At 50.7% G+C, this 25,402-nt stretch overlaps 1 protein-coding gene across 1 annotated transcript in view; it reads right to left on the bottom strand.

The window, feature by feature from the left end:
- Positions 1 to 25,402, bottom strand: part of LOC139237849 (adhesion G protein-coupled receptor L1-like) — a 454,570-nt gene that overhangs the window by 322,085 nt on the left and 107,083 nt on the right. Inside the window, exon 5 of the mRNA XM_070867073.1 lies at positions 6,881 to 6,990. Within this exon, the coding sequence (XP_070723174.1) occupies positions 6,881 to 6,990 (110 nt within the window). The remainder of the gene's footprint in view (positions 1 to 6,880; positions 6,991 to 25,402) is intronic.

Below are 25,402 nucleotides of genomic sequence, written 5' to 3'. Positions count from 1 at the left end.
TACGTTATCCCAACGGTCAAAACAATGGCGGGGCGGTAAGTTTTAGCGCCGCCACAAAACCACTGTCGAAAATTCCGCCCGGACGCAAAATGTTGTGCGCTTCGTTTTACGCCTCAAAAAAATCATTTTTGCGCCCCGCCAAGGCGCTAATCAGCCGAAAATCCAGCCCTTTGGGTAAAGAATTTTCTTCTGAATTCCCGATTGGACTTCTTGCTGACTGTCTATATTGATGGCCTCGCGTTATGCTCTTCCCCACAAGTGGAAACATTCTCTCTGTACTCTCTCTGGGGACACTGACACTGGGGAGAATACAGTCAGTGGTTAATAGTCGAGTAGATTTTGAGGTAAACCTATACCGATACCCTCGTCTTGAGCACGTAAATCTAGTCTGACACTCCCAGTGCAGTGCTGAGGGAGTGCTGCACTGTCGGAGGTGCCGTCTTTCGCATGAGATGTTAACCCGAGACGTCTGTCCTCTCAGGTGGATGTAAAGGATCCCACGGCTATTTTGAAGAAGAGCAGCAGAGTTATCCCCGGTGTCTATCCTTCAACCAACAACACTCAACAAGATATCAGCTCTGGGGATAATGAATATTGGTACATGATTAATATCCATACTGCACAGGATTATACCTCCTTAACCTTGACCTGAGCTTCCGACCCCATATCCTCTCCATCACCAAAATTGGCCGGCGCCTCCATGACTTCCACCTCCGTAACATTGCCTGAATCTGCCCCCTTGCCTCAGCTCATCTGCTGCTGAAGCCCTCATCCATGCCTTTCCCTTCAGACTTAACCCTATTCTCCTGGCCGGCCACCCACCTTCCACTCCACTTCAGCTCATCCAAAACTCTGCTGCCCTTTACCCTCCCCCGCGCCAAGTCCCGCTCACCCATTACCCCCTGTCCTCGCTGATCTACAGTGGCCCCCGGTCCTGCAACACCTCAGAGTTCTAATTCTCATCCTTGTATTTTAAATCTCTTTGGGGCCTCGCCCTTCCCGATCTCTCCAACCTCCACCAGCCCTAGGACGCTCCTCCCTCCCCCCGGGGGTCGCTTGCAGTTCCCGTTAGTGCCCCCCAGGGGGGGGGGGTGGGGGCGCCGCTGACGGGGCACAAACTCGGTTTTCCGCTAACGACTGCGCCCCGTTTTCGCCCTGGAGCAAAAATTGGCCAGCGCCCCCGATACTGCTCCGGGCGATGATGGCGACAGCTTCGGGGGGGGGGGGGGGTGGGGGCGTGAACGGGGTGGCAGGCGGCAGCTCGCGGGGCGCACGTTCAAGGGGAGGTGACGGGCAGGCCCATAAAACATGCGGCGACTTACTTGCCGCGGCCCCTTGCTGCTTTGTGCCGCGATCTGGCAGCCCGAGCCTGAGCGCCGGCCTGGTGGCACGGTACCACGCTCCCCGGTAGCCCGGGGAGGGCCCCGACCCGTCCGTCACACTAGTGCCCCAGAGAGTACCTCCTCTCGGGGGCGGTCACCCCAATTTCGAGAGCGGGGTGGGGCCTCCGTGCCTGGCGCCATAAGTCCCGCCTCGCGGATGTTCCCAAATGGGGCACGGCGGAATTTCTCAGCTCGAGAAACCGCAACATCGGGAGCAGGCCAGCTGGTCGATGTCGGGGTTGAAATACTTCACACGAACCTCGTTCACTCTCGATACCTCTTCCCACCCTGCACCTATTTCCCTCTCTGCCCTCCTCCCTCATTTATTCATCAATGCTGCCGGCTTCAACCACTCCAAGTGGCAGCAAGTTCCACATTCTCACCACTCTCCGCATTCACGATTCTCTTTGCCCCAACATTAGAACATAAGAATTAGGAGCAGGATGCGACCATTCGGCCCCTCGAGCCTGCTCCGCCATTCAATAAGATCATGGCCAATCCACCTCAACTCCATTTCTCTGCACTATCCCCATATGCCTTGATTCTCTTAATATCCAAAAATCTGTCGCTCTCTGGCTTGAATATACTCAACGACTGAGCCTGCACACCACATTGCTCCAGCTGCCCAGGCTCCACTCTCCGGAATTCCCTTCCTTGCCCTCCTCTGCCTCTCCGCCTCCCTCCCTTCCAGTCAGACTCTCCTAGAAACCAATGGCTTTGTCTAAGCTTTGGCTCACCCTCCCAATAGCTCCTCCTTTGACTCAGCTGCATGACGGCCGTGTGAAGTGTTTCGGGGCGTTCAGCTGTGTTAAAGGCACTATATCGTTGGAGTGCAGTCCGTCAGCGTGACCCCGAGCTTCCGGTCGCCTGTCACTTTAATTCCCCGCCCCACTCCCACCCTGACCTCTCCGTCCTCGGCCTCCTGCACTGTTCCAATGAAGCTCAACCCAAGCTCGAGGAACAGCACCTCATCTTTCGGTTAGGCACTTTACAGCCTTCTGGGCTCAACATCGAGTTCAACAATTTCAGAGCATAACCTCTGCACATATTTGGCTCCCTTTCCACCTTTTTTTAACCCCGCCCCCTACGATCTTATGTCATTTGTCTCTCTTTGTGTCCCACGACAGCTGGTAACTATCCTGCCATTCACATCCTATCGAGGCACATCTCTTTCTAGCTTCTGCCATTACCATCTCCAGTCAGCCCATCATTCCTCTTGTCTCTCTAATCTCTCCGACCTTCCACCCTATCACAGACCTTCCCTTTTGTTCTTTCCTCCCCTCCCCCTTTCAGTGCTCCTTAAGAATCTGTTCATTGTGAACATTCGCCAGTTCTGACGAAGGGTCATCGACCCGAAACATTAACTCTGTTTCTCTCTCCACAGATGCTGCCTGACCCACTGAGATTTCCAGCGTACTCTGTTTTCACTTCAGATTGCAGCCTCCGCGGTATTTAGCGTTTGCTCTGTCTAATTGGAAGTTTCTGTCCGCTTGCGCCGCAGTTTGTGTCTGCGCACCAACTGCACAACCAGGAGCTAAAGAATTGGCCGTTTGTTGCTGACAGATCACGGGGAATATCTCAGTGGTTTGCTCCAAGTGAAGGAAGAAAGACCCTTGCATTTATATAGCGCCTCGGGACGGCCCAAAGCGCTTCGCGGGGAATAAAGTACATGTCACTGTTGCCATGTTGGGAATACGCGGCAGCCAATGTGCACACAGCAAGATCCCACAAACAGCAACATGATAACGACCAGATAATCTGTTCCATGCTAGCTGGGACACCGGGGGAACTGTTCGGAATAGTGCCTTGGGATCTTTTATGAATCCACCAATGGCCTCATTTTAGGGTCTCATGCCCCTTCCGACCTTGCTCAATGGTGTAAAACGGAGGATAGTGGATCGTCATCTCCCCCCATCGAAGCTAATGGACATAGAAATGGGGGGAGAGATGTACAAGGAGCTGCTGACTCCCTATCACCTGTTTCACACTATCACAGGGAGCAGGAGGCGGCCATTCAGCCCATCCAGTCCGCCCCGCCATTCAATCGGATCACGGCTGATCTGTACCTCAACTCCACTCACTCGCGTTAGCTCCATATCCTTTGATACCCTTACCCAACAAATAGCTACCTCTCTCAGTCTTGAAAGCCCCAATTGTCATTCCACATCCTTTTGGGGGGAGGGGGGGGCGAGAGAGTTCCAGATTCCCACTGCCCACCACATAATCTCAGAATAAGGGGCCGCCCATTTAAAACGGAGATGAGGAGGAATTTCTTCTCTCAGAGGGTCGTGAATCTTTGGAATTCTCTGCCCCAGAGAGCTGTGGAGGCTGGGTCATTGAATATATTTAAGGTGGAGATAGACGGATTTTTGAGAGAGAAGGGAGCCAAGGGTTATGGGGAGCGGGCAGGGAAGTGGAGTTGGGGCCAGGATCAGATCAGCCATGATCTTATTGAATGGCGGAGCAGGCTCGAGAGGCCATGTGGCCTACTCCTGTTCCTATTTCTTATGTTCCTGTGTACCAGTTGTGTGAAAAAGTGCATCCTGATTTCCCTCCTGTCTCTAATTTTAAGATGGTGTCTCCCTTGCTCTTGATTCCCCACCAGTGAAAACCGTTTCTCTGTATCTAGCGCATCAAATCCGTTCAAACAGCTCGAATAGATGACCTATTGCACAATGTCGAGATCGAACTCCATCCCTGGGATGCAAACAAACTCGTCTGAGCACCACCCTCTAAAACACATCCCAGCCTGGCTCCCCGGGCTAAATGTTCCACTGGAGTTCCGGGTTCCAGGAGCTTGCTAGGCCCGAAGCCCTTTGGGCAATATTTGGCACACGCCACTCACGAGTTTCTGACCATTAGGAACACAGGAACAGGGAGGAGGCCATTCATCCCCTCGAGCCTGTTCCACCATTCAATGAGATCACAGCTGCTCTGTATCTTAACTCCATCTACCCGTCTTGATTCCATATCCCTTAATACCCTTACCCAACAAAAATCTGCCAATCTCAGTTTTGAAATTTTCAACTGACCCCCTCCCAGCCTCAACAGCTTTGTGTGGGAGAGAGTTCCAGATTCCCACTACCCTTTGTGTGAAGAAGTATTTCCTGACATCACCCCTGAACGGCCTGGTTCTAATTTTAAGGTTCTGCCCCCTTGTTCTGGCCTCCCCCAACCAGAGGAATTAGTTTCTCTCTATCTCCCCTATCAGCACCTTTAATCATCTCCAACACCACAATTAGATCACCCCTTAGTCTTCAATGCTCGAAGGAATACAAGCCTAGTCTGTGCAACCTGCCCACATAATTTAACCCTTTTAGTCCCGGTATCAGTCTGGTGAATCTGCACTGCTCTCTCTCCCAGACCAATATATCCCTCCCTCAGGTGCGGGGCCCCTGAACTGAACGCAGTTACTCCAGAGAGGGTCTGACCAGAGCTTTATACAACTGGAACATAACTGCCACCCCTTTGCACCCTAGCTCCCCTGAGATTTCTGACTATTAAGTTGGACAGATGGAAAACAGTCAGCGGTTTTCGGCCAAACGTTTCTGAAGAGCTTCGGCTCCTTCAAGCCCCGAAACTGAACCCTTCGGGGTACTCTGTGGGGAAAGGGGGTGTTGTGGGCAGGGGGGTGCTGGCCATTGGCCATTTAGTGCTGGAGGCAGGCGGTCTCTGGCCTTGTACCCAGCGGTGCTGGGCTGGGACCGGCCCAAACCTATTTCACTGAGGACCCTGGCAGAGAAGCAGACTGCAAGCACCCTGTCGGGGCTGGAACCAGCGCCAACACACAGGCACACAGACAATGACAGTCAGGGGCGGAAACCTTAGCAACCGGCTTTTTGGAATCTGTCGGAGGTTTTTTAACGTTCTTTTCTCACTCAACACCCTCACTGTAACAGACTGTACCATGTGCCGGGGGACTGGGGGGTCTGCGGGCTCTCACGGTAACAGACTGTACCATGTGCCGGGGGACTGGGGGGTGTGCGGGCTCTCACGGTAACAGACTGTACCATGTGCCGGGAGACTGGGGGGTGTGCGGGCTCTCACGGTAACAGACTGTACCATGTGGCGTGGGATTGGGGGGGGGAGTGCGGATCCTCACTGTATCAGACTGTACCTTGTGCCGGGGGACTGCGGGGGTGTGCAGGCTCTCACGGTAACAGACTGTACCATGTGGTGGGGGATGGGGGGGTGTGCGGACCCTCATTGTAACAGACTGTACCATGTGCCGGGGGACTGGGGGGTGTGCGGGCTCTCACGGTAACAGACTGTACCATGTGGCGTGGGATTGGGGGGGGGAGTGCGGATCCTCACTGTAACAGACTGTACCATGTGCCGGGAGACTGGGGGGTGTGCGGGCTCTCACGGTAACAGACTGTACCATGTGGCGTGGGATTGGGGGGGGGGAGTGCGGATCCTCACTGTAACAGACTATACCTTGTGCTGGGGGACTGCGGGGGTGTGCAGGCTCTCACGGTAACAGACTGTACCATGTGGTGGGGGATGGGGGGGTGTGCGGACCCTCATTGTAACAGACTGTACCATGTGCCGGGGGACTGGGGGGTGTGCGGGCTCTCACGGTAACAGACTGTACCATGTGGTGGGGGATGGGGGGGTGTGCGGACCCTCATTGTAACAGACTGTACCATGTGGTGGGGGACTGGGGGGGGGGTGCGGACCCTCACTGCAGTCAGACTGTACCATGTGGCGTCGGATTGTGGGGGTGTGCGGACCCTCGCTGTAACAGACTGTACCATGTGGCGGGGGATTGGGGTGGGGGGGGGGAGTGCGGACCCTCACTGTAACAGAATGTACCATGTGCTGGGGGATTGGGGGGCGGGGTGTGGACTCTCACTGCAGTCAGACTGTACCATGTGGCATGGGATTGGGGGGGGGGGAGTGCGGACCCTTACTCTATTAGATTGCTGCAGTTGTGGAACCTTGAGGAATTCCCCCCCCCCCCCCAACACTTTACCAGAATGAACAAACTCAAGTGCGTAGTTTCAAAGCCCCCTGCAAGGCGGCTCTGAAAGATGTCGGAGCCCGGACGTCCTCTTCTTGCAGTGCTGCGGGGAGAGAGGGAAAAAAAGGGGAGAAGAAAGGAGGAACGAGGAAGATGCCTTGAAAAGAAGCTGTGAGCGGGGTTAGAAGGAAAGGGTTAGCGGCAAACGCCCGGCAACACCAGTCATGTGTCTCACGGCATGGCGGCAAGGCCGTGATTGGCTGGACTCAAGGCTGCTTAGCTGAAAGGGAAGTCAAAGAGGACAAACGCTGCCTGCTAAAACCAACCGAACAACAGGATCAAGGCACGATGTCTGGGCTTCACCAGCACAGCACACAGTTAAAACAGTCAGGGAGTGCCTCAGCCCACTTACAGGTGATTGATTTTGTGGGGGTGGGTGGGAGGGAGGGCTCAATGGCATTCTTATGTATGAAGTCGCTCTTCGAAAAGGGCAGTGGGTGCATGAGGTGAGGTAAGAATGGGAGATGCTACTTACTGTAGGGGACGCACTCATACTGGATCTCCAGGTACTTGTAGGTCCCTGGACAGGGGTCGGGGAAGACATCAGATCCCGCCACCACCACACACTGCGTGCGATTGTTGCACCTGTCGGAGAGACATCACCAATTAGCCATTTGGAAACTTGTAGAAACACCACGATGGCTGCAACCACCTTTTTATAACACTCCCAGGGCAGGTACAGCATGGGTTAGATACAGAGTAAAGCTCCCTCTACACTGTCCCATCAAACACTCCCAGGGCAGGTACAGGTGGTTAGATACAGAGTAAAGCTCCCTCTACACTGTCCCATCAAACACTCCCAGGGCAGGTACAGCATGGGTTAGATACAGAGTAAAGCTCCCTCTACACTGTCCCATCAAACACTCCCAGGGCAGGTACAGCATGGGTTAGATACAGAGTAAAGCTCCCTCTACACTGTCCCATCAAACACTCCCAGGGCAGGTACAGGTGGTTAGATACAGAGTAAAGCTCCCTCTACACTGACCCATCAAACACTCCCAGGGCAGGTATAGCACGGGTTAGATACAGAGTAAAGCTCCCTCTACACTGTCCCATCAAACACTCCCAGGGCAGGTACAACACGGGTTAGATACAGAGTAAAGCTCCCTCTACACTGTCCCATCAAACACTCCCAGGGCAGGTACAGCACGGGTTAGATACAGAGTAAAGCTCCCTCTACACTGACCCATCAAACACTCCCAGGGCAGGTACAGCATGGGGTTAGATACAGAGTAAAGCTCCCTCTACACTGACCCATCAAACACTCCCAGGGCAGGTACAGCATGGGGTTAGATACAGAGAAAGCTCCCTCTACCTATTTCCAATAATGGCTCTTGAGAACCAACGTGTTAGAGTGCCCCCTACTGGACGTGTGTGACATTATTCCAGGCCCACACCATCTGGGTTCTCTGAGTGAGATTGCAAATTTAATATAAGTTGGTGTCGTATTACGGTTGTTCTGCCTCTTGTCAGCTTGGCTCAGTTGGTGGGAGAATGTTGAAGCCCCACTATAAATCGACAATGCTGAGGGAGTGCTGTGTTTCACAGGAGATTGTAAACAGAGGCCCTGCCTGCTCAGGTGTGTGAATTTCCATGTCCCAACCTCTTGCTATAAGTTTGCTGGCAGGTGGACAGAAGCAGGGTTTGTGCCGAAGATACTGAGGGTGGTCGGGAGACCTCTGTGAGAAATTCCACACCTCCCCCATGGAACTATTTAACGAGCGGGGAGTTTTCCTGGCCACAATTACTCTCTTACCACAGGAGCTTAAAAGTCCCAGCTGTGGCTCAGTGGGCAGCACTCTCGCTTCTGAGTCGGTTCAAGCCCCACTCCATGAACTTTAGCACATAAAGCTAAGCTGACACTCCCAGTGCAGTGCTGCACTGTCGGAGGTGCCGTCGATTGGATGAAACTTTAAAGTGTCTGCTCTCTCAGGTGGATGTAAAAGATCCCACGGCACTACTGAGAAGAAGAGCAGGGGAGTTATCCCCGGTGTCCTCGGCAATACTTATCCCTCAACCAACAGAACAACAATAGATTATCTGGTCACTATCAACCTTGCCATTTGTGGGAGCTTGCTGTGCACAAATTGACTGCCGCGTTTCCCACATTACAACAGTGACAACACTTCAAACAGTGTTTCATTGGATTGTCGGATCCTTTGTGCTCCAGGTTTCGCCCTGGAGGGCTGAGAAATGGGGGGGGGTGAGGTCTTTTGCGTTGGCGCTGAGCAGCACCAGCGGGAAAAGCCGCCCCGGGTGTGCCATGCCTCTGGTTGCAACACCGGCACGAGTTTGGACTCACACCCGACCCGTCCGCCCCCAGCTGACCACCCGGGAAAACACAGCGGTCCAGTCCTGCCAACAGCAATGAGGTAGATAAACTGCAAGAAAAGGTAAGTTCCAGTGCTTATTCTTTTGGGGTTTTTTTGTAGCGATTTGTGTTGTGGTGGTGTGGGCAATGTTTCTGCAATGTTTTTGTGAACTTTTTGGGGTGTATTTCCCTTTCCAAGGCCTCTCTCAGAGCGCTCCCGGCCCCGCACTTTAGATGGCGAGGCTTCCATTTTTGCGCCGCGAAAGTCATACAATGCATCACTTCCCTGAGGAAAAGAGTGTTTGAAGATCAGGCCCTCAAATCTGTCACCAAGCTCATGGTCCACAGGGCTGTAGTGATACCCGCCCTCCTGTATGGCTCAGAGACATGGACCATGTACAGTAGACACCTCAAGTCGCTGGAGAAATACCACCAACGATGTCTCCGCAAGATTCTGCAAATCCCCTGGGAGGTCAGACGCACCAACATCAGCGTCCTCGTCCAGACCAACATCCCCAGTATTGAAGCACTGACCACACTCGATCAGCTCCGCTGGGCAGGTCACATTGTTCGCATGCCAGACACGAGACTCCCAAAGCAAGCGCTCTACTTGGAACTCCTTCATGGCAAACGAGTCAAAGGTGGGCAGCGGAAACGTTACAAGGACACCCTCGAAGCCTCCTTGATAAAATCCCCACTGACACCTGGGAGTCCCTGGCCAAAGACGGCCCTAAGTGGAGGAAGTGCAATCCGGGAGGGTGCTGAGCACCTCGAGTCTCGTCGCCGAGAGCATGCAGAAAACAAGCGCAGGCAGCGGAAAGAGCGTGCGGCAAACCAGTCCCACTCACCCTTTTCCTCAACGACTATCTGTCCCGCCTGTGACAGAGTCTGTGGCTCTCGTATTGGATTGTTCAGCCACCAAAGGACTCATTTTAAGAGTGGAAGCAAGTCTTCCTTGATTCCAAGGGACTGCCTATGATGATGACGACTCCTGGCGCAGGGCCCAGATGGCAAAAATTGCCTCCAGAGCGTAGACGTTACCCAGGCAGTAACCTTCCCGTCCTGCCTCCCTTTTTGCCCCGAAAACGGCAAAACCGAGAATCCAGCCCTTTTTATTTATTTATTCATTTGCTGTTTGTGTGACCTTGCTGTGCAACAGTAATTCTATATTTATCTTCCTTCCTTCATTCATTCCTTCCTTCCTTCCTTCCTTCCTTCCATCCTTCCTTTATTTCTTTCACAAATTGGCAGCCAAGACTCTGGATCCAGGCTGTATTTTCACTGTAGTTATGCTGTGAAACCGCCCGGCAGTGACACGTCAGTTGTCCTGTATTCCAAATGCTGTATTACCACTGAATTAAAAGTGGTTACGGTCACAACTGTGCGCCAGGGCACGAGAAGCTCCACTGGGAAGGATTTAGGATCTTCAATATGGACCTTTCGTACCTGCTTTTTAAGGAAGACTAATAGAAGGGACTTGGCACCAGAGCAGAGCCTGGTTAAAGGTGGGAACAACGAAGGAACGCGCAGCCAGCCAGCTTGACCAAAGTGAAGGTCTTTGCTTATTGTCCAGGGCGTTTGAGACCGAACGCAGAATCAGCAAGGCAGCTTGAGGCCTGAGTGGGCTACATGGCCCGGACCTGATCAACACGACTCCCACAGCGATAAGACACCAGGCCGGAAGAACTGATAAACAAGTTGCTGGACTGTTAGCATGGAAAAATAGGCTGAATGGCTTGGTGCCACGAACATGGTAACCAGAAGGGCATCCCTTACAGAGCCGCCTGGGACCCTAGCACTCTCTGCTCCTCCCAGAACCTTTGTTTATCCACATGTCTGGTGTGCTCAGCGTGGCATTGTCCAGAATGCAAACAGGAAGGCGATAAGGGAGTCCAGGGTTATGGGGAGCGGGCGGGGAAGTGGGGTTGAGGCCAAGATCAGATCAGCCATGATCTTATTGAATGGCGGAGCAGGCTCAAGGGGACAAATGGCCGACTCCTGCTCCTATTTCTTATGTTCTTATGTAAGACAATGTTCGCAGAATCTCATTCAGTGTGATTATCACTCTACCCTAACACTCCAAATTATTTTATTGTAATCTATTTCCTTTTTTTAATTTATCCTATATTTTGATGATGGAAACAAGATTAGGATTATAACGGAATAGTTGTCCATTCATCGTCAATGGATGAACTGTCCACTCATTGTCGATGGGTGAACTACCCATTCATAGTCGTGTCAGCCGTGGCTCAGTGGGCAGCACACTCGCCTCTGAGTCAGAAGGTTGTGGGTTCAAATCCCACTCTGGAGACTTGAACACAAAATATAGGCTGATGCTCCCCGTGCAGTGCTGAGGTGCTGTATTTCAGATGAGATGTTAAACTGAGGCCCCGTCTGCTCTCTCAGGTGGATGTAAAAGATCCCATGGCCCTATTTCAAAGACGAGCAGGGGAGTTATTCCTGGTGTCCTGGGCCAATATTTATCCCTCAATCAACATAACAAAAACAGATTATCTGGTAATTATCACATTGCTGTTTGTGGGAACTTGTTGTGTGCAAATTGGCTGCTATATTTCCTGCATTACAACAGTGACTACACTTCAAAACAGTACTTCACTAGCTGTAAAGCGCTTTGGAATGTTCAGTGGTCATGAAAGACGCTATATAAATGCAAGTCTTTATTTAGTTTCAATGGACAAATTGATGGAAAATCTACAACACTAGCTACTTGCATTTATATAACCTCTTTTAACGTATAGAGACATTGCCGGGTAAGGAAAAGAAATGTCAAATCAAAGATAAAGGGGCTTGGTGAAAGAGGTGGATTTAAGGTGGGTCTTAAAAGAGGGAGGTGAAGAGATTTAAGGAATTCAAGACTGTGGGCCCAAGATGGCTGAAAGCAGGGCATTCAATGGTGGGGCGAGGGGAGGGGGAATCCACAAGAGGTTGAGGACGGAGGAGCGGAATGTTTGGAGAGGCGGTGAGGTGCATCGTAGACTGAGCTGTGCGGCCACACAGCACTGGGAAAGGTCATAAGAACATAAGAAATAGGAGCAGGAGTAGGCCATAGGGCCCCTCGAGCCTGCTCCGCCATTCAATACGATCATGGCTGATCTGATTATGGACTCAGGTCCACTTCCCCGCCCGCTCCCCATAACCCCTTAATCCCTTATCGGTTAAGAAACTGTCTATCTCTGTCTTAAATGTATTCAATGTCCCAGCTCCCAGCGCCCAGGCTGCTTGCTGGCTTTTACAGTGTAGGCCCGGAAATTTAAAGGGGCCACTCCTTCAAAGAAACCGTCTGCGAAGAACCAGGCGCCGCTCCCAGGGAACGTTGGTCGCAGGGCTGGAGCAGGTCACAGAGAGAGAAAGAGATGTAGACATGAGGATAAGAATCTTAGGGCTAAAAATCCGATTGGATAGTGTCCCCCCCCACCCCCCCGAGGGGTGCTAAAGGGTTAAGGTAATGCGAGCGTTGACAGTGGCACCGCTCGGCAAATTCCGTATGCCGGTACCGACGGCGCTGAGGAAAACCGCCCGGGAGTGTCGCACTAGTGTGCAACACCGCAGGTCTTACTGCAGTTGTACAGGGCCTTGGTGAGGCCACACCTGGAGTATTGTGTACAGTTTTGGTCTCCTAACTTGAGGAAGGACATTCTTGCTATTGAGGGAGTGCAGCGAAGGTTCACCAGACTGATTCCCGGGATGGCGGGACTGACATATCAAGAAAGACTGGATCAACTGGGCTTGTATTCACTGGAGTTCAGAAGAATGAGAGGGGATCTCATAGAAATGTTTAAAATTCTGACGGGTTTAGACAGGTTAGATGCAGGAAGAATGTTCCCAATGTTGGGGAAGTCCAGAACCAGGGGTCACAGTCTAAGGATAAGGGGTAAGCCATTTGGAGAAACGTCTTCACTCAGAGAATTGTGAACCTGTGGAATTCTCTACCACAGAGAGTTGTTGAGGCCAGTTTGTTAGATATATTCAAGAGGGATAGATGTGGTCCTTATGACCAAAGGGATCAAGGGGTATGGAGAGAAAGCAGGAATGGGGTATTGAGGTTGCAAAAATGATCAGCCATGATCATATTGAATGGCGGTGCAGGCTCGAAGAGCCGACTGGCCTACTCCTGCACCTATTTTCTTATGTTTCTACATATCGGCACGGATACAACATTGGGTTTGTAGCGCCCCCTAGTGACCCCGCCAGAGAAAGCTGGCATGCAGAGCTGTCCCGGGGGTTGCTCAGGGAAGGAATGACTGCATCAGGTAAGTATGAGTGAGTTTGGGGAATTTTTCACTTTTGCGATTTAACTTTTTTCGGGCTGAGTGATGTCGAGGGAATGTTTCTTGCGAAGTTTGGTCTGATGTTTTTATTTTTGCACGGAGGCGTCTCTCAGGGCACTATGAAGCCGGCTCGTTAGCCGCGGGATATTCCGTTGCTACCCCGGCCTCGCGCTCGGAGAGAAGTGTGGAACGCCTCCCTTAGCGCTCCGCCCCACTCTCGTGGCACAGCAAACGAATTTTGCTGGGCCCAGCGCTAAAAGTCTCCCGGTGCTAAATTTGGCGTCCAGCCGATATTAGCACCACAGTATTTCTCGCCCCAGCTAGATTTTAAAATGTAGACCAAACGTTCCCCTTAAGGTGCATCTCAAGCTGCGGATATCAGCAGTTGAAACTGAGTCTCAGAATCTTCCACTGGGCTGCGGAGACTGGAATTAAGCAGCATAAACGCTGGCAGGCATCTCACTGACACCTGGAATCCAAATTAAAGAAGCACGGAAGTAACTCGGGAGAGAGAGGTGTCAGAGCAGCTCCACATATGCAAATATCTCCCAACCACCTTGGGCATTTGAAGCGAAATGTAAAGTGACTGCACTTTTCCGTCTAATTATGCCTGCGCCAACCCACTTTTTTCACAAACTCTCAGCTCCTCGAGCCCGTCTGTCCCCGGGATCTTTGCAAGGCTTTTGAATTGCGCATTCCACTGAAGGAGCACCTTGGAAGCTAACAATAAGGATTATTTCATTACCGTTGCCTCCGGAGCTTCCTAATGCAGCAGTGTACGGGCGCTGACAACCCTCGCAGAGTGAAATGTTGAAGTCTTTGTGAACTGTTACCATCTACAGCTGACAGCTGGTTGGCATGACAGGAGCTCCCAGGAGGCCGTATTTAAGTCGGGATCTTTAAATTTCCGAACATTAGGTGCGCAGGTAGAGCAAGGCAGAGAGGAGACCTAACGGAAGCACGGGGCTGGAGGAATATTTAAATGCAACTTCCACCATGAGAAAGAAAAGACTTGCATTTATATAGCGCCTTTCACAACGTCCCAAAGTGCCTTACACCCAATGAAGTACTGCTTGAAGTGTAGTCACTGTTACATAAGAACATAAGAAATAGGAGCAGGAGTCGGCCACTTGGCCCCTCGAGCCTGCTCCGCCATTCAATAAGATCATGGCTGATCTGATCCTGGCCTCAGCCCCCCATCATCATAGGCGGTCCCTCGAAGCGAGGGTGACTTGCTTCCACACCAAAAAGGGATGAGTTCACAGGTGTTTCAATGTTCCCGAAAGAATATTCCAGATCCCGAATTACATGTTGAAGGGTGGAAGATGCCTGTGCGTGGATTTTTCTAACGTGTGGTGGCCGTTGCACATCATCTTGTGCACTGGCCACCACACGTTGACAGAGGTGGGTCTTGGTCCAGTGGCAAGGATTAACCAAGATGACTGGAGGCCAAGCTCTGCTGCACGGACCTAGTGCACACACATATCAGCTCCACTTCCCCGCCCGCTCCCATAGCTCTTTATTCCCTCATCGCTCAAAAATCTGTCGATCTCCGCCTTAAATATATTCAATGACCCAGCCTCCACAGCTCTCAGGGGCAGAGAATTCCACAGATCTACAACCTTCTGAGTGAAGAAATTCCTCCCCATCTCAGTTTTAAACGGGCGGCCCCTTATTCTATGTCCCCTAGTTTTAGTTTCCCCTACTGTTATAATGTAGGAAACGTGGCAGCCAATGTATGCACAGCAAACAGCAATGTGATAATGACCAGATAATCTGATTTTTAGTGACGTTGATTGAGGGATAAATATTGGCCCAGGACTCCGGGGATAACTTCCCTGCTCTTCCAATTGTGCCATGGGATCAGCTGCCGTGTTTCCGACATTACAACAGTGACCGCACTTCAAAAAGTACTTCATTGGCTGTAAAGTACTTTGGCACATCCTGTGGTTGTGAAAGGAGCTCTATAAATGCAAATCCTTCTTTCTGGCAAAGTCACTGCAGTGCAGTGCAGAACGTACAGGGACATTCAGAAGAAATAGGAGCAGGAGAAGGCCATTCGGGCCCCTCGAGCCTGCTCCGCCATTCAGTGGAATCATGGCTGATCATCGACCTCAACTCCACTTTCTTGCCCGATCCCCATTTCCCTTGATCCAGGGGCATCAAAGAGAGAAAACTGTAGCTAGATGTGCCTGTTACTGCACAACCTGATGGGTGTTTTTGCGACTGGAAGGATGTTTCCAGTGGGGTTCCGCAGGGCTCAGTACAAGGTCCCTTGCTTTTTTGTGATATACATCAATGGTCACCGTGGGCCACCCGGACCTGCGAGAGGACACCACCGCAGGTCGGGAGTATAAGAGCTGGAGTGAGCCACTGCAGCTTCCAGCGCGCGTCGTCCCACGTGTGCGACGACTTTGAGGTGGACGAGTGGGCGATGTCATCAAGGCCCAGGTCGCCGGTTAGCGCGCGGGCTGGAACATCGGCGGGGCCCAGGCACAACGGAGGAGCGGGAAGGTCGTGGCGGAGGTGCGGCAATTGAGGGTACGGGGGCCCAGAAGAGCCGAGGGCCCAGGGGCAGCACGGGCCCAGCCCACACGGCGATATGTGTGCACACCGGGTCTGTGCTGCAAAGCAGGTCTCCAGTCGTCCTGGTTAACCCTTGCTACTGGATAACAACCGAGCTCTGTCGAGCTCGTGTGGTGGCTGATAGGCAATGGCCACCACACGTTAAAAAAAATCCACGCACAGGCATCTTCCACCCCCTGGATTTCAGGACTGGAACATCGGGTCCTCCATTGAAACATCTGTGAACTCATCCCTTTTGGTGTGGAAGCAATCATCCTCGCTCGAGGGACTGCCTATGAGATGATAGCAGTAACACTCCACAACCTGTATTTCTCTCCTATGCCTCTCCAAGTGCAGGGATGAGTGAGGCTGTAGCACTGTGGTGAGGGTGGTGGGGGGTGGGGGGGAAGGGGCAAGTCTGAGTGCGCAAGACCGTGTAACAATAACAACTTCATTTAGCGCCTTTAACGTAGTAAAACATCCCAAGAAGCTTCACAGGAGTGTTATAAGAAAAAACAAATCGGTTTGACACCGAGTCACATCAGACGAAATTAGGGCAGGTTGGTCAAAGAGGTCGGTTTTAAGGAGCATCTCGAAGGAGGAAAGGGAGGCAGAGAGGCGGAGAGGTTCAGGGAGGGAGTTCCAGAGCTTGGGGCCCAGGCAACAGAAGGCACGGCCACCGATGGTTGAGCGATTATAATCAGGGATGCTCAGGAGGGCAGAATTAGAGGAGTGCAGACATCTCGGGGGGCGGGGAGTTATGGGGCTGGAGGAGATTACAGAGATAGGGAGGGGCGAGGGCCATGGAGGGATTTGAAAACAAGGATGAGAACAAAAGTGGGTTGAGAAAAGGTCGGTGAAGCCAGAAATCAGCAAGCAACGTTTGGGGAGTCTTTACGACTCTCAAACCCCTCGTCCTCCTAAAGCAGGTGACTGGGAGAAGCAACTGCCACAGTTTTGTACGGGTCTAACTTTCCCACGGTACAACCGTGATGTAAAAGCAGGAAATTCCCAGGCACAGCACTAGCAGGTGAGTGATGCTCTGGTGGAAATGAGTCCCGTGAGGCTTAGGTCAGAGCGAGGAATCTCCTCCAGCTTATAAACGCCGCAATGCGCTATACATGGCTTGCTCCATCCTTTTTTTTCAACACAGTAACAGTGTAATAATGGCATAGGTGCATCTTCTGTTGCAGCCTGTGACTCTCAGCCTGTCTGTTCCCCTTCTATCTATCTCTCTATCTATGTCGGCTCTCCTGCCTGTCTGTGGCTCAGTGGGCAGCACACTTGTCTCTGGGTCAGAAGGTTGTGGGTTCAAGTCCCACTCCAGGAACTTGAGCACATACATCTCGGCTAACACTCCCAGTGCAGTGCTGAGGGAGTGCTGCGCTGTCGGAGGTGCCGTCTTTCGGATGAGACGTTAAACCGAGGCCCCGTCTGCTCTCTCAGGTGGATGTAAAAGATTCCGTGGCACTATTTTGAAGAAGAGCAGGGGAGTTATCCCCGGTGTCCTGGGCCAATATTTATCCCTCAATCAACATAACAAAAACAGATGATCAGGTCATTATCACATTGCTGTTTGTGGGAGCTTGCTGTGTGCAAATTGGCTGCTGTGTTTCCCACATTGTAACAGTGACTACACTCCAAAAGTACTTCATTGGCTGTAAAGTGCTTTGAGATGGCTGGTGGTTGTGAAAGGTGCTATATAAATCCATGTCTTTCTTTCTGTTACAGCTTGTGTCTCTGTCTGTTCCCCCTTCTGGCTCTCACACTATCTGCCCCTCTATCGCTGTGCTTTAGCTCTGACTATCTATCTCCTTCTGACCTGTTATGTCCCTTGCTGCCTGTTTGCTCTGACCCTTTCCCTCTGCCTCTCTATCTCTGTTTGCCTGTTTCTTGTAGTCTATCTGTTTGTCTATTGCACGAGAATGGAAGAAATATGCTCTGTCAGCCATTCGGCCCCTCGAGCCCGCTCCGCCATTCAGTGAGATCGTGGCTGATCCTCTACCTCAACTCCACTTTCCCGCACTATCCCCATATCCCCGATTCCCTTAATGCCCAAGAATCGATCGATCTCAACCTTGAACATACTCATCAACTGAGCCTCCACAGCCCTCTGCGGTAGAGAATTCCAAAGATTCACAACCCTCTGAGTGAAATCATTTCTCCTCATCTCTGTCTTAAATGGAGTCTGAGGGCAAAACTGAGAACTATGGACTGTTATCATCGCCACATTAAGGAACTGCAAAGGCAATTATTGCGCAAACGAATTAATAAATCAATTTCTCAATGTATGATCACATCATCATTTGCAAATTAATTCCAAAGTTTTCAAATTGATTTCTAGATGTGCACATGAATTTGGAAATGCATCAATTGATAATTAAAGACATAGGTTTGTAAATTAATTTATGTATTAAAATAAAATGAAGTAATAGGTTTATGAATGAAAGCATGAATTAATTTGAAGCTGGATGTGTGTGGAGCTCGGAGATCCTGTGAGCTTTCAGAGAGCTTGGATGGTGAATATTATCGAGCTAGAGCACATCAGGGCCCTGCTTATTGCTATGACAGTGAGTGGTCAGATTCAATCTCTCATAGCACTGAATTCCAGGTCTCACACACATAGTGGCTGTTCACACCCTCTCTCTCTCCCTCTCTCTCCCTCTTTCCCTCTCACTCTCTTTCTCGCCCCCTCTCCCTCTCCGCCTCCCTCTCCCTCTCTCTCTCCCTCTCTGTCTCTCTCTCTCTCCCTCTCTCTCCATCTTTCTCCCCCCTCTCTGTCTATCTCTCTCTCTCTTTCTTTCTCTCTCTCTGTCTCCCCCTTTCGCTCTCTTTCCCTCTCTCTTTCTCTCCCTCTCTTTCTCTCCCACTCTCTCTCCCTCTCTCTTTCTGCCTCCCCTCTCTCTGTTTCCCTCTGTCTCCCTTTCTCTCTCTTTCTCTCTCTCTCTCTTTCTCCCCCTCTCTGCCTCCCTCTCTTTCTCTCCCTCTCTCTCTCCCTCTCTCTTTCTGCCTCCCCCTCTCTGTTTCCCTCTCTCTCTGTCTCCCTTTCTCTCTCTTTCTCTCTCTCTCTCTTTCTGTCTCCCTCTCTCTCTGTCTCCTTCTCTCTTTGTTTCTCTCTCTCGCTCTCTCTATATTTCTCGCCCTCTCTCTCTGTCTCCCTCTCGCTTTCTGTCTCCCTCTTTGTCTCCTTCTCTCTGTGGGTCCCTCTCTCTCTCTCTCTCCCTTTCTCTCTCTTTCTCTCCCTCTCTCTCTTTCTACCTTGCTATCTCCCTGCAATAACAGATCAATCTAATAACATCTCCGATTAGACTCTGGGAATGAGAAAACATTCGCCGTGCTCCATCAGCCAGCTTCTCTCGAGCTTTTCACGGATCATTTCCCATCTCTTCTGCCCAAACACATGTCCCCGGTTTGTTTGCTTGCAAGCTGTCTATTCCACACTGTTTCATCTGGTCTCTCACCTTCAGTTTTGTTCCGTCTGTCTGATCTGTCAATCGCTCTCTCCCTCTCTCTGGTATCTCTCGCACTCTCTGTCTATCTCTCGCTCTCTCTGTCTATCTCTCGCTCTCTGCTTATCTCTCGCTCTCTCTGTCTATCTCTCCCTCTCTCTGTCTATCTTTTGCTCTCTCTGTCTATCTTTTGCTCTCTCTGTCTATCTTTCACTCTCTTTGTCTATCTCTCGCTCTCTCTGTCTATCTCTCGCTCTCTGCTTATCTCTCGCTCTCTCTATCTCTCCCTCTCTCTGTCCATCTCTCCCTCTCTCTGTCCATCTCTCCATCTCTCTGTCTATCTTAGCGATCCAATGCTGCCTCTGTCTAGCCCAGTGACCATAACATTATCAGATCCATCTTGATCAGTCAGGCTGCAAATTCAATGCTACTGCCACATAAACAGAAGTCTAAAATTTAAAAAACTGAAAATGCTAGAAAACGCTCAGCATTTACAGTGAGAGAAACAGAGTTAATGTTTCACATTGATAACCATTCGTCGGAAGTGGAAAAAGTTAGAGATGTAACAGGTTTGTAACAGGTTTTAAACAGGTGCAGGGGCAGGGAAGAAAGAAAGAACGAAAGAAAGTCTTGCGTTTACATAGCACCTTTCACAACATCAGGACGTCCCAAAGCGCTTTACAACCAATGAAGTACTTTATGAAGTTGTAATGCAGGAAACATGGCAGCCCAAAAATATCCGAGGCAGACTGAAAACCGGTTAGCCTAACATCTGTGGTTGGGAAAATGCTGGAGTCCATTATTAAGGAAGCAGTAGCAGGACATTTTGAAAAGCATAATTCAATCAAACAGAGTCAGCATGGTTTTATGAAAGGGAAATCATATTTGACAAATTTGCTGGAGTTCTTTGAGGATGTAATGAGCAGGGTGGATAAGGGGGAACCAGTGGATGTGGTGTATTTGGATTTCCAGAAGGCATTTGACAAGGTGCCACATAAAAGGTTACTACACACGATAAAAGTTCATGGGGTCGGGGGTAATATATTAGCATGGATAGAGGATTGGCTAACTAACAGAAAGCAGAGAGTCAGGATAAATGGGTCATTTTCTGGTTGGCAAACAGTAACCAGTGGGGTGCCGCGGGGATCAGTGCTGGGACCCCAACTATTTACAATCTATATTAATGACTTAGATGAAGGGACCGAGTGTAATGTAGCCAAGTTTGCTGATGATACAAAGTTGGGTGGGAGAGCAAATTATGAGGAGGACCCAAAAAATCAGCAAAGGGATATAGACAGGCTAAGTGAGTGGGCTAAAATTTGGCAGATGGAGTATAATGTGGAAAAATATGAGGTTATCCATTTTGGCAGAAAAAATGGAAAAGCAAATTATAATTTAAATGGAGAAAAATTGCAAAGTGCTGCAGTACAGAGGGACCTGGGGGTCCTTTTGCATGAAACACAAAAAGTTAGTATGCAGGTACAGCAAGTAATCGGCAAATGGAATGTTGGCCTTTATTACAAGGGGGATAGAGTATAAAAGCAGAGAAGTCCTGCTACAACTATGCAGGGTATTGGTGAGGCCACACCTAGAGTACTGCGTATTTAAGGAAGGATATACTTGCATTGGAGGCTGTTCAGAGAAGGTTCACTAGGTTGATTCTGGAAATGAGAGGGTTGACTTATGAAGATAGGTTGAGTAGGTTGGGACTATATTCATTGGAGTTCAGAAGAATGAGAGGAGATCTTATCGAAACATACAAGATAATGAGGGGGCTCTACAAGGTGGATGCAGAGAGGATGTTTCCACTCATAGGGGAAACTAGGGGACATAGTCTTAGAATAAGGGGCCGCTCATTTAAAACTGAGATGACGAGAAATTTCTTCTCTCAAAGGGTTGCAAATCTGTGGAATTCTCTGCCCCAGAGAGCTGTGGAGGCTGGGTTGTTGAATATATTTAAGGTAGAGATAGACAGATTTTTGAGCGCTAAGGGAATAAAGGGTTATAGGGAGCGGGCAGGGAATTGGAACTGAACCCATGATCAGATCAGCCATGATCTTATTGAATGGTGGAGCAGGCTCGAGGGGCCAAATGGCCGACTCCTGCTCCTATTTCTTATGTTTTATTTGCATACAGCAAGCTCCCACAAACAGCAATGTGATGAAGACCAGATAATCTGTGGTTGTTATGTTGATTGAGGGATAAATATTGGCCAGGACACCGAGGATAACTCCCCTGCTCTTCTTCGAAATAGTGCCGTGGGATCTTTTACGTCCACCTGAGAGAGCAGACGGGGCCTCGGTTTAGTGACTCATCCGAAAGACGGCACCTCTGACAGTGCAGCACTCCCTCAGCACTGCACTGGGAGTGTCAGCCTGGATTTTGTGCTCAAGTCCCTGGAGTGGGACTTGAACCCACAACCTTCTGACTCAGAAAGAGGGGGAGGGGAGGAACAAACAAAAGGGAAGGTCGGTGATAGGGTGAAAGGCAGGTGTGATTAACTGACATTGTGTATTTGCAGCATTTTTGTTTCAGATTTCCAGCGGAACCGCAGTAGTAGTAGGCCATTCGGCCCCTCAAGCCTGCTCCGCCATGATCTTATTAAATGGCGGAATGGCCTACTCCTGCTCCTATTTCTTATGTCCTTATTTAGTTTTGAAGTAATGGGACCACACCTACTAGGTCAGCTGTGGCCCAGTGGGTAGCACACTCTTCTCTGAGTCAGAAGGTTGTGGGTTCAAGTCCCACTCCAGAGACTTCAACACAAAATCTAGGCTGAGGGAGCGCTGCACTGTTGGAGGTGCCCATTTTTGGATGAGACGTTAAACCGAGGCTCCGTCTGCTCTCTCAGTTGGACGTAAAAGATCCCACGGCACTGTTTCAAAGAAGAGCAGGGGAGTTAGTCCTGGTGCCCTGGGCCAATATTTATCCCTCAATAAACATAACAAAAAAGCAGTTTATCTGGTCATTATCACATTGCTGTTTGTGGGAGCTTGCTGTGCGCAAATTGGCTGTTGTGTTTCTCACGTTACAACAGTGACTACACTCCAAAATAATTCATTGGCTGTACAGCGCTATGAGACGTCCGGTGGTCGTGAGAGGCGCTATATAAATGCAAGTCTACACCCTGGCCCCAGACAGGCCAAACTCAGGTCACCCTGGTCTGTTTAATTGCTATTTATTCTTGTCTTCCGTGTCTGAGCTGCGAGTATTGACGTTGATGTCGTGAGTGGAAAAATGTTCTATTCCCTGCCTTGCCGTCCCCATAAGAGTCCATGTAAACAAACAGAAAATAGGATCCGGCGAGGGGGTGCCCTGCAGGTCTTTCCGTGCTGGAGACAGCATTCCCAACAGGATGCTCCCGGAGGAGCCAGAGATTCGGATAGAGCCACAGCTCCCTAGCCATGATTTTCCGAAGCGGCTGTGACCTCACTGCCCGCCTCCGAGACACACCGCACGCAGCAGCCAGCGGGGAGGGGAGCCTCAGTCCCAACAGGCCCAGCCCGGGGGGAGCTGGGAGAGACCGTCATGTGCAACAACACACCTGCCTCGGGAAGAGGCGCCAAGGGGGCCGAAAACAAGGCCTCACAACCTCAACTTGCAAACAGTTTAACAAGTTGCCACCAGGAGAGGCAGGAGGTCGGCATGCCGACCATGAGCGTGTCACATGCACACCACTTTCGGGGGTTGAGAGCTCAGTGTCTGCCTCACATCCCCCAGTCATTAGTAACGATGCATCAACCGGATGTCAGAGATGAACAGCTTTTAAAGGTCCCTCTGCATTGTCCCATCAAATACTCTCAGGGCAGGTACAGCACGGGGTTAGATACAGAGTAAAGCTCCCTCTACACTGTCCCATCAAACACTCCCAGGGCAGGTACAGCACGGGGTTAGATACAGAGTAAAGCTCCCTCTACACTGTCCCATCAAACACTCCCAGGGCAGGTACAGCACGGGGTTAGATACAGAGTAAAGCTCCCTCTACACTGTCCCATCAAACACTCCCAGGGCAGGTACAGCACGGGGTTAGATACAGAGTAAAGCTCCCTCTACACTGTCCCATCAAACACTCTCAGGGCAGGTACAGTACGGGGTTAGATACAGAGTAAAGCTCCCTCTACACTGCCCCATCAAACACTCCCAGGGCAGGTACAGCACGGGGTTAGATACAGAGTAAAGCTCCCTCTACACTGTCCCATCAAACACTCCCAGGGCAGGTACAGCACGGGGTTAGATACAGAGTAAAGCTCCCTCTACACTGTCCCATCAAACACTCCCAGGGCAGGTACAGCACGGGGTTAGATACAGAGTAAAGCTCCCTCTACACTGTCCCATCAAACACTCCCAGGGCAGGTACAGCACGGGGTTAGATACAGAGTAAAGCTCCCTCTACACTGTCCCATCAAACACTCCCAGGGCAGGTACAGTACGGGGTTAGATACAGAGTAAAGCTCCCTTTACACTGTCAATCAGACTGCGGGTGTGGGTCATGGGATTTGTTTCGCATTTAACCCACGTGTTGGATCAATGAAGAGGGAGCTTTACTCTGTATCTCACCCGTGCTGTACCTGCCCTGGGAGTGTTTGATGGGACAGTGTAGAGGGAGCTTTACTCTGTATCTAACCCATTGTACCTGCCCTGAGAGTGTTTGATGGGACAGTGTAGAGGGAGCTTTACTCTGTATCTAACCCGTGCTGTACCTGCCCTGGGAGTGTTTGATGGGGCAGTGTAGAGGGAGCTTTACTCTGTATCTAACCCCGTGCTGTACCTGTCCTGGGAGTGTTTGACGGGACAGTGTAGAAGGAGCTTTACTCTGTATCTAACCTGTGCTGTACCTGTCCTGGGAATGTTTGACGGGACAGTGTAGAAGGAGCTTTACTTGGAGTGGTGGTGCTGGTACTGAATAACTTCTGCCGACTCATTCTCTGTTGCTCTTTCTTAGATGCAGGCTCCTGAGGGGAAATAACTTTCCCTTTTAAGAGGAGATACACGGAGGCAGGAATGAGCAGGTTGTTCCATTTTGTTCTGGTGCATTGTGTCTGAGCAGTGTGGGGGATGATGGAAAAGATTCTATTCCCCACTCTATCGCCCCTCCTCCAGCACCGCTGGTAAACAGAAGGTTTTCTCCGATCAGGGACAGCACTTTCTACGCTCCAGGCCTGTTCACGCTGGAGACACCCCCTCCCGCACCGATTGGATGATCCGGAGGGAATCGGGGTTCAAATTTAGCGATCTTCCCAGGCTCCTGTGACCTCACCGCCTGCCTCTGTGCCAAGCTTCCCAACAGAGGAGTCCCGCACTCCAAGTAGGCACTCCCAGGCAGCAAGGAGCAGGGAGCATCAGTAACGTGGATTAAAATATCTACCACACTGAAAGGCACCGGAAAAAAAACCGAGCCGCCACAGCCAATCCCGGGTCCGGTTTAAAAGCTAGTGTCAAATGCCGCTTAACAAAGACTTATAAGGTACACTAGGCTGATTCCTGAGGTGAATGGGTTGTCTGACCACTTGCAAGGGGGAGAGAGTATAAATGTATGGAAGTCCTGCTGCAACTGTACAGGGTATTGGTGAGACCACACCTGGAGTACTGCGTACAGTTTTGGTCTCCGTGTTTAAGGAGGGATATACTTGAGTTGGAGGCAGTTCAGAGAAGGTTCATGAGGTTGATTCCTGAGATGAAGGGGTTGTCTTATGAAGAAAGGTTGAGAAGGTCGGGCCTATACTCATTGGAGTTTAGAAGACGGAGAGGTGATCTTATTGAAACGTATAAGATTCTGAGGGGGCTTGACAGGGTAGATGCAGAGAGGATGTTTCCCCTCGTGGGGGAATCTAGAACTAGGGGGCGCAGTTTCAGAATAAGGGGTCGCCCATTTAAAACTGAGATGAGGAGGAATTTCTTCTCTCAGAGGGTCATGATCTTTCGAATTCTCTACCCCAGAGAGCTGTGGAGGCTGGGTCATTGAATATATTTAAGATGGAGATAGACAGATTTTTGAACGATAAATGAGTAAAGGGTTATGGGGAGCGGGCAGGGAAGTGGAGCTGAGGCCAAGATCGGATCAGCCATGATCTCATTGAATGGCGGAGCAGGCTCGAGGGGCCGAATGGCCGACTCCTGCTCCTATTTCTTATGTTCTTATATTATCCCTGTGTCCTGGCACCTGCATAACATCTTGCACTGTTTCCCCTCTTCCCTCATCTCAGGCGGAGGAAGTCCTTTCATCAAGCAAGGAAAGCCGATGATGCTGGGATCCATGCAGCAAACATCGCTTTTCACTGCCTTCAGCTGCCTAGGCCCCAAGCTCTGGAACTCCCTCCCTAAACCTCTCCGCCTCTCTACCTCTCTCTCCTGCTTTAAGACGCTTCTTAAAACCTACCTCTTTG

The sequence above is a fragment of the Pristiophorus japonicus genome, chromosome 24, assembly GCF_044704955.1.
Source record: "Pristiophorus japonicus isolate sPriJap1 chromosome 24, sPriJap1.hap1, whole genome shotgun sequence".
NCBI classification, from domain to species: domain Eukaryota; kingdom Metazoa; phylum Chordata; class Chondrichthyes; family Pristiophoridae; genus Pristiophorus; species Pristiophorus japonicus.
This window is presented reverse-complemented; position numbering and strand designations above follow the sequence as displayed.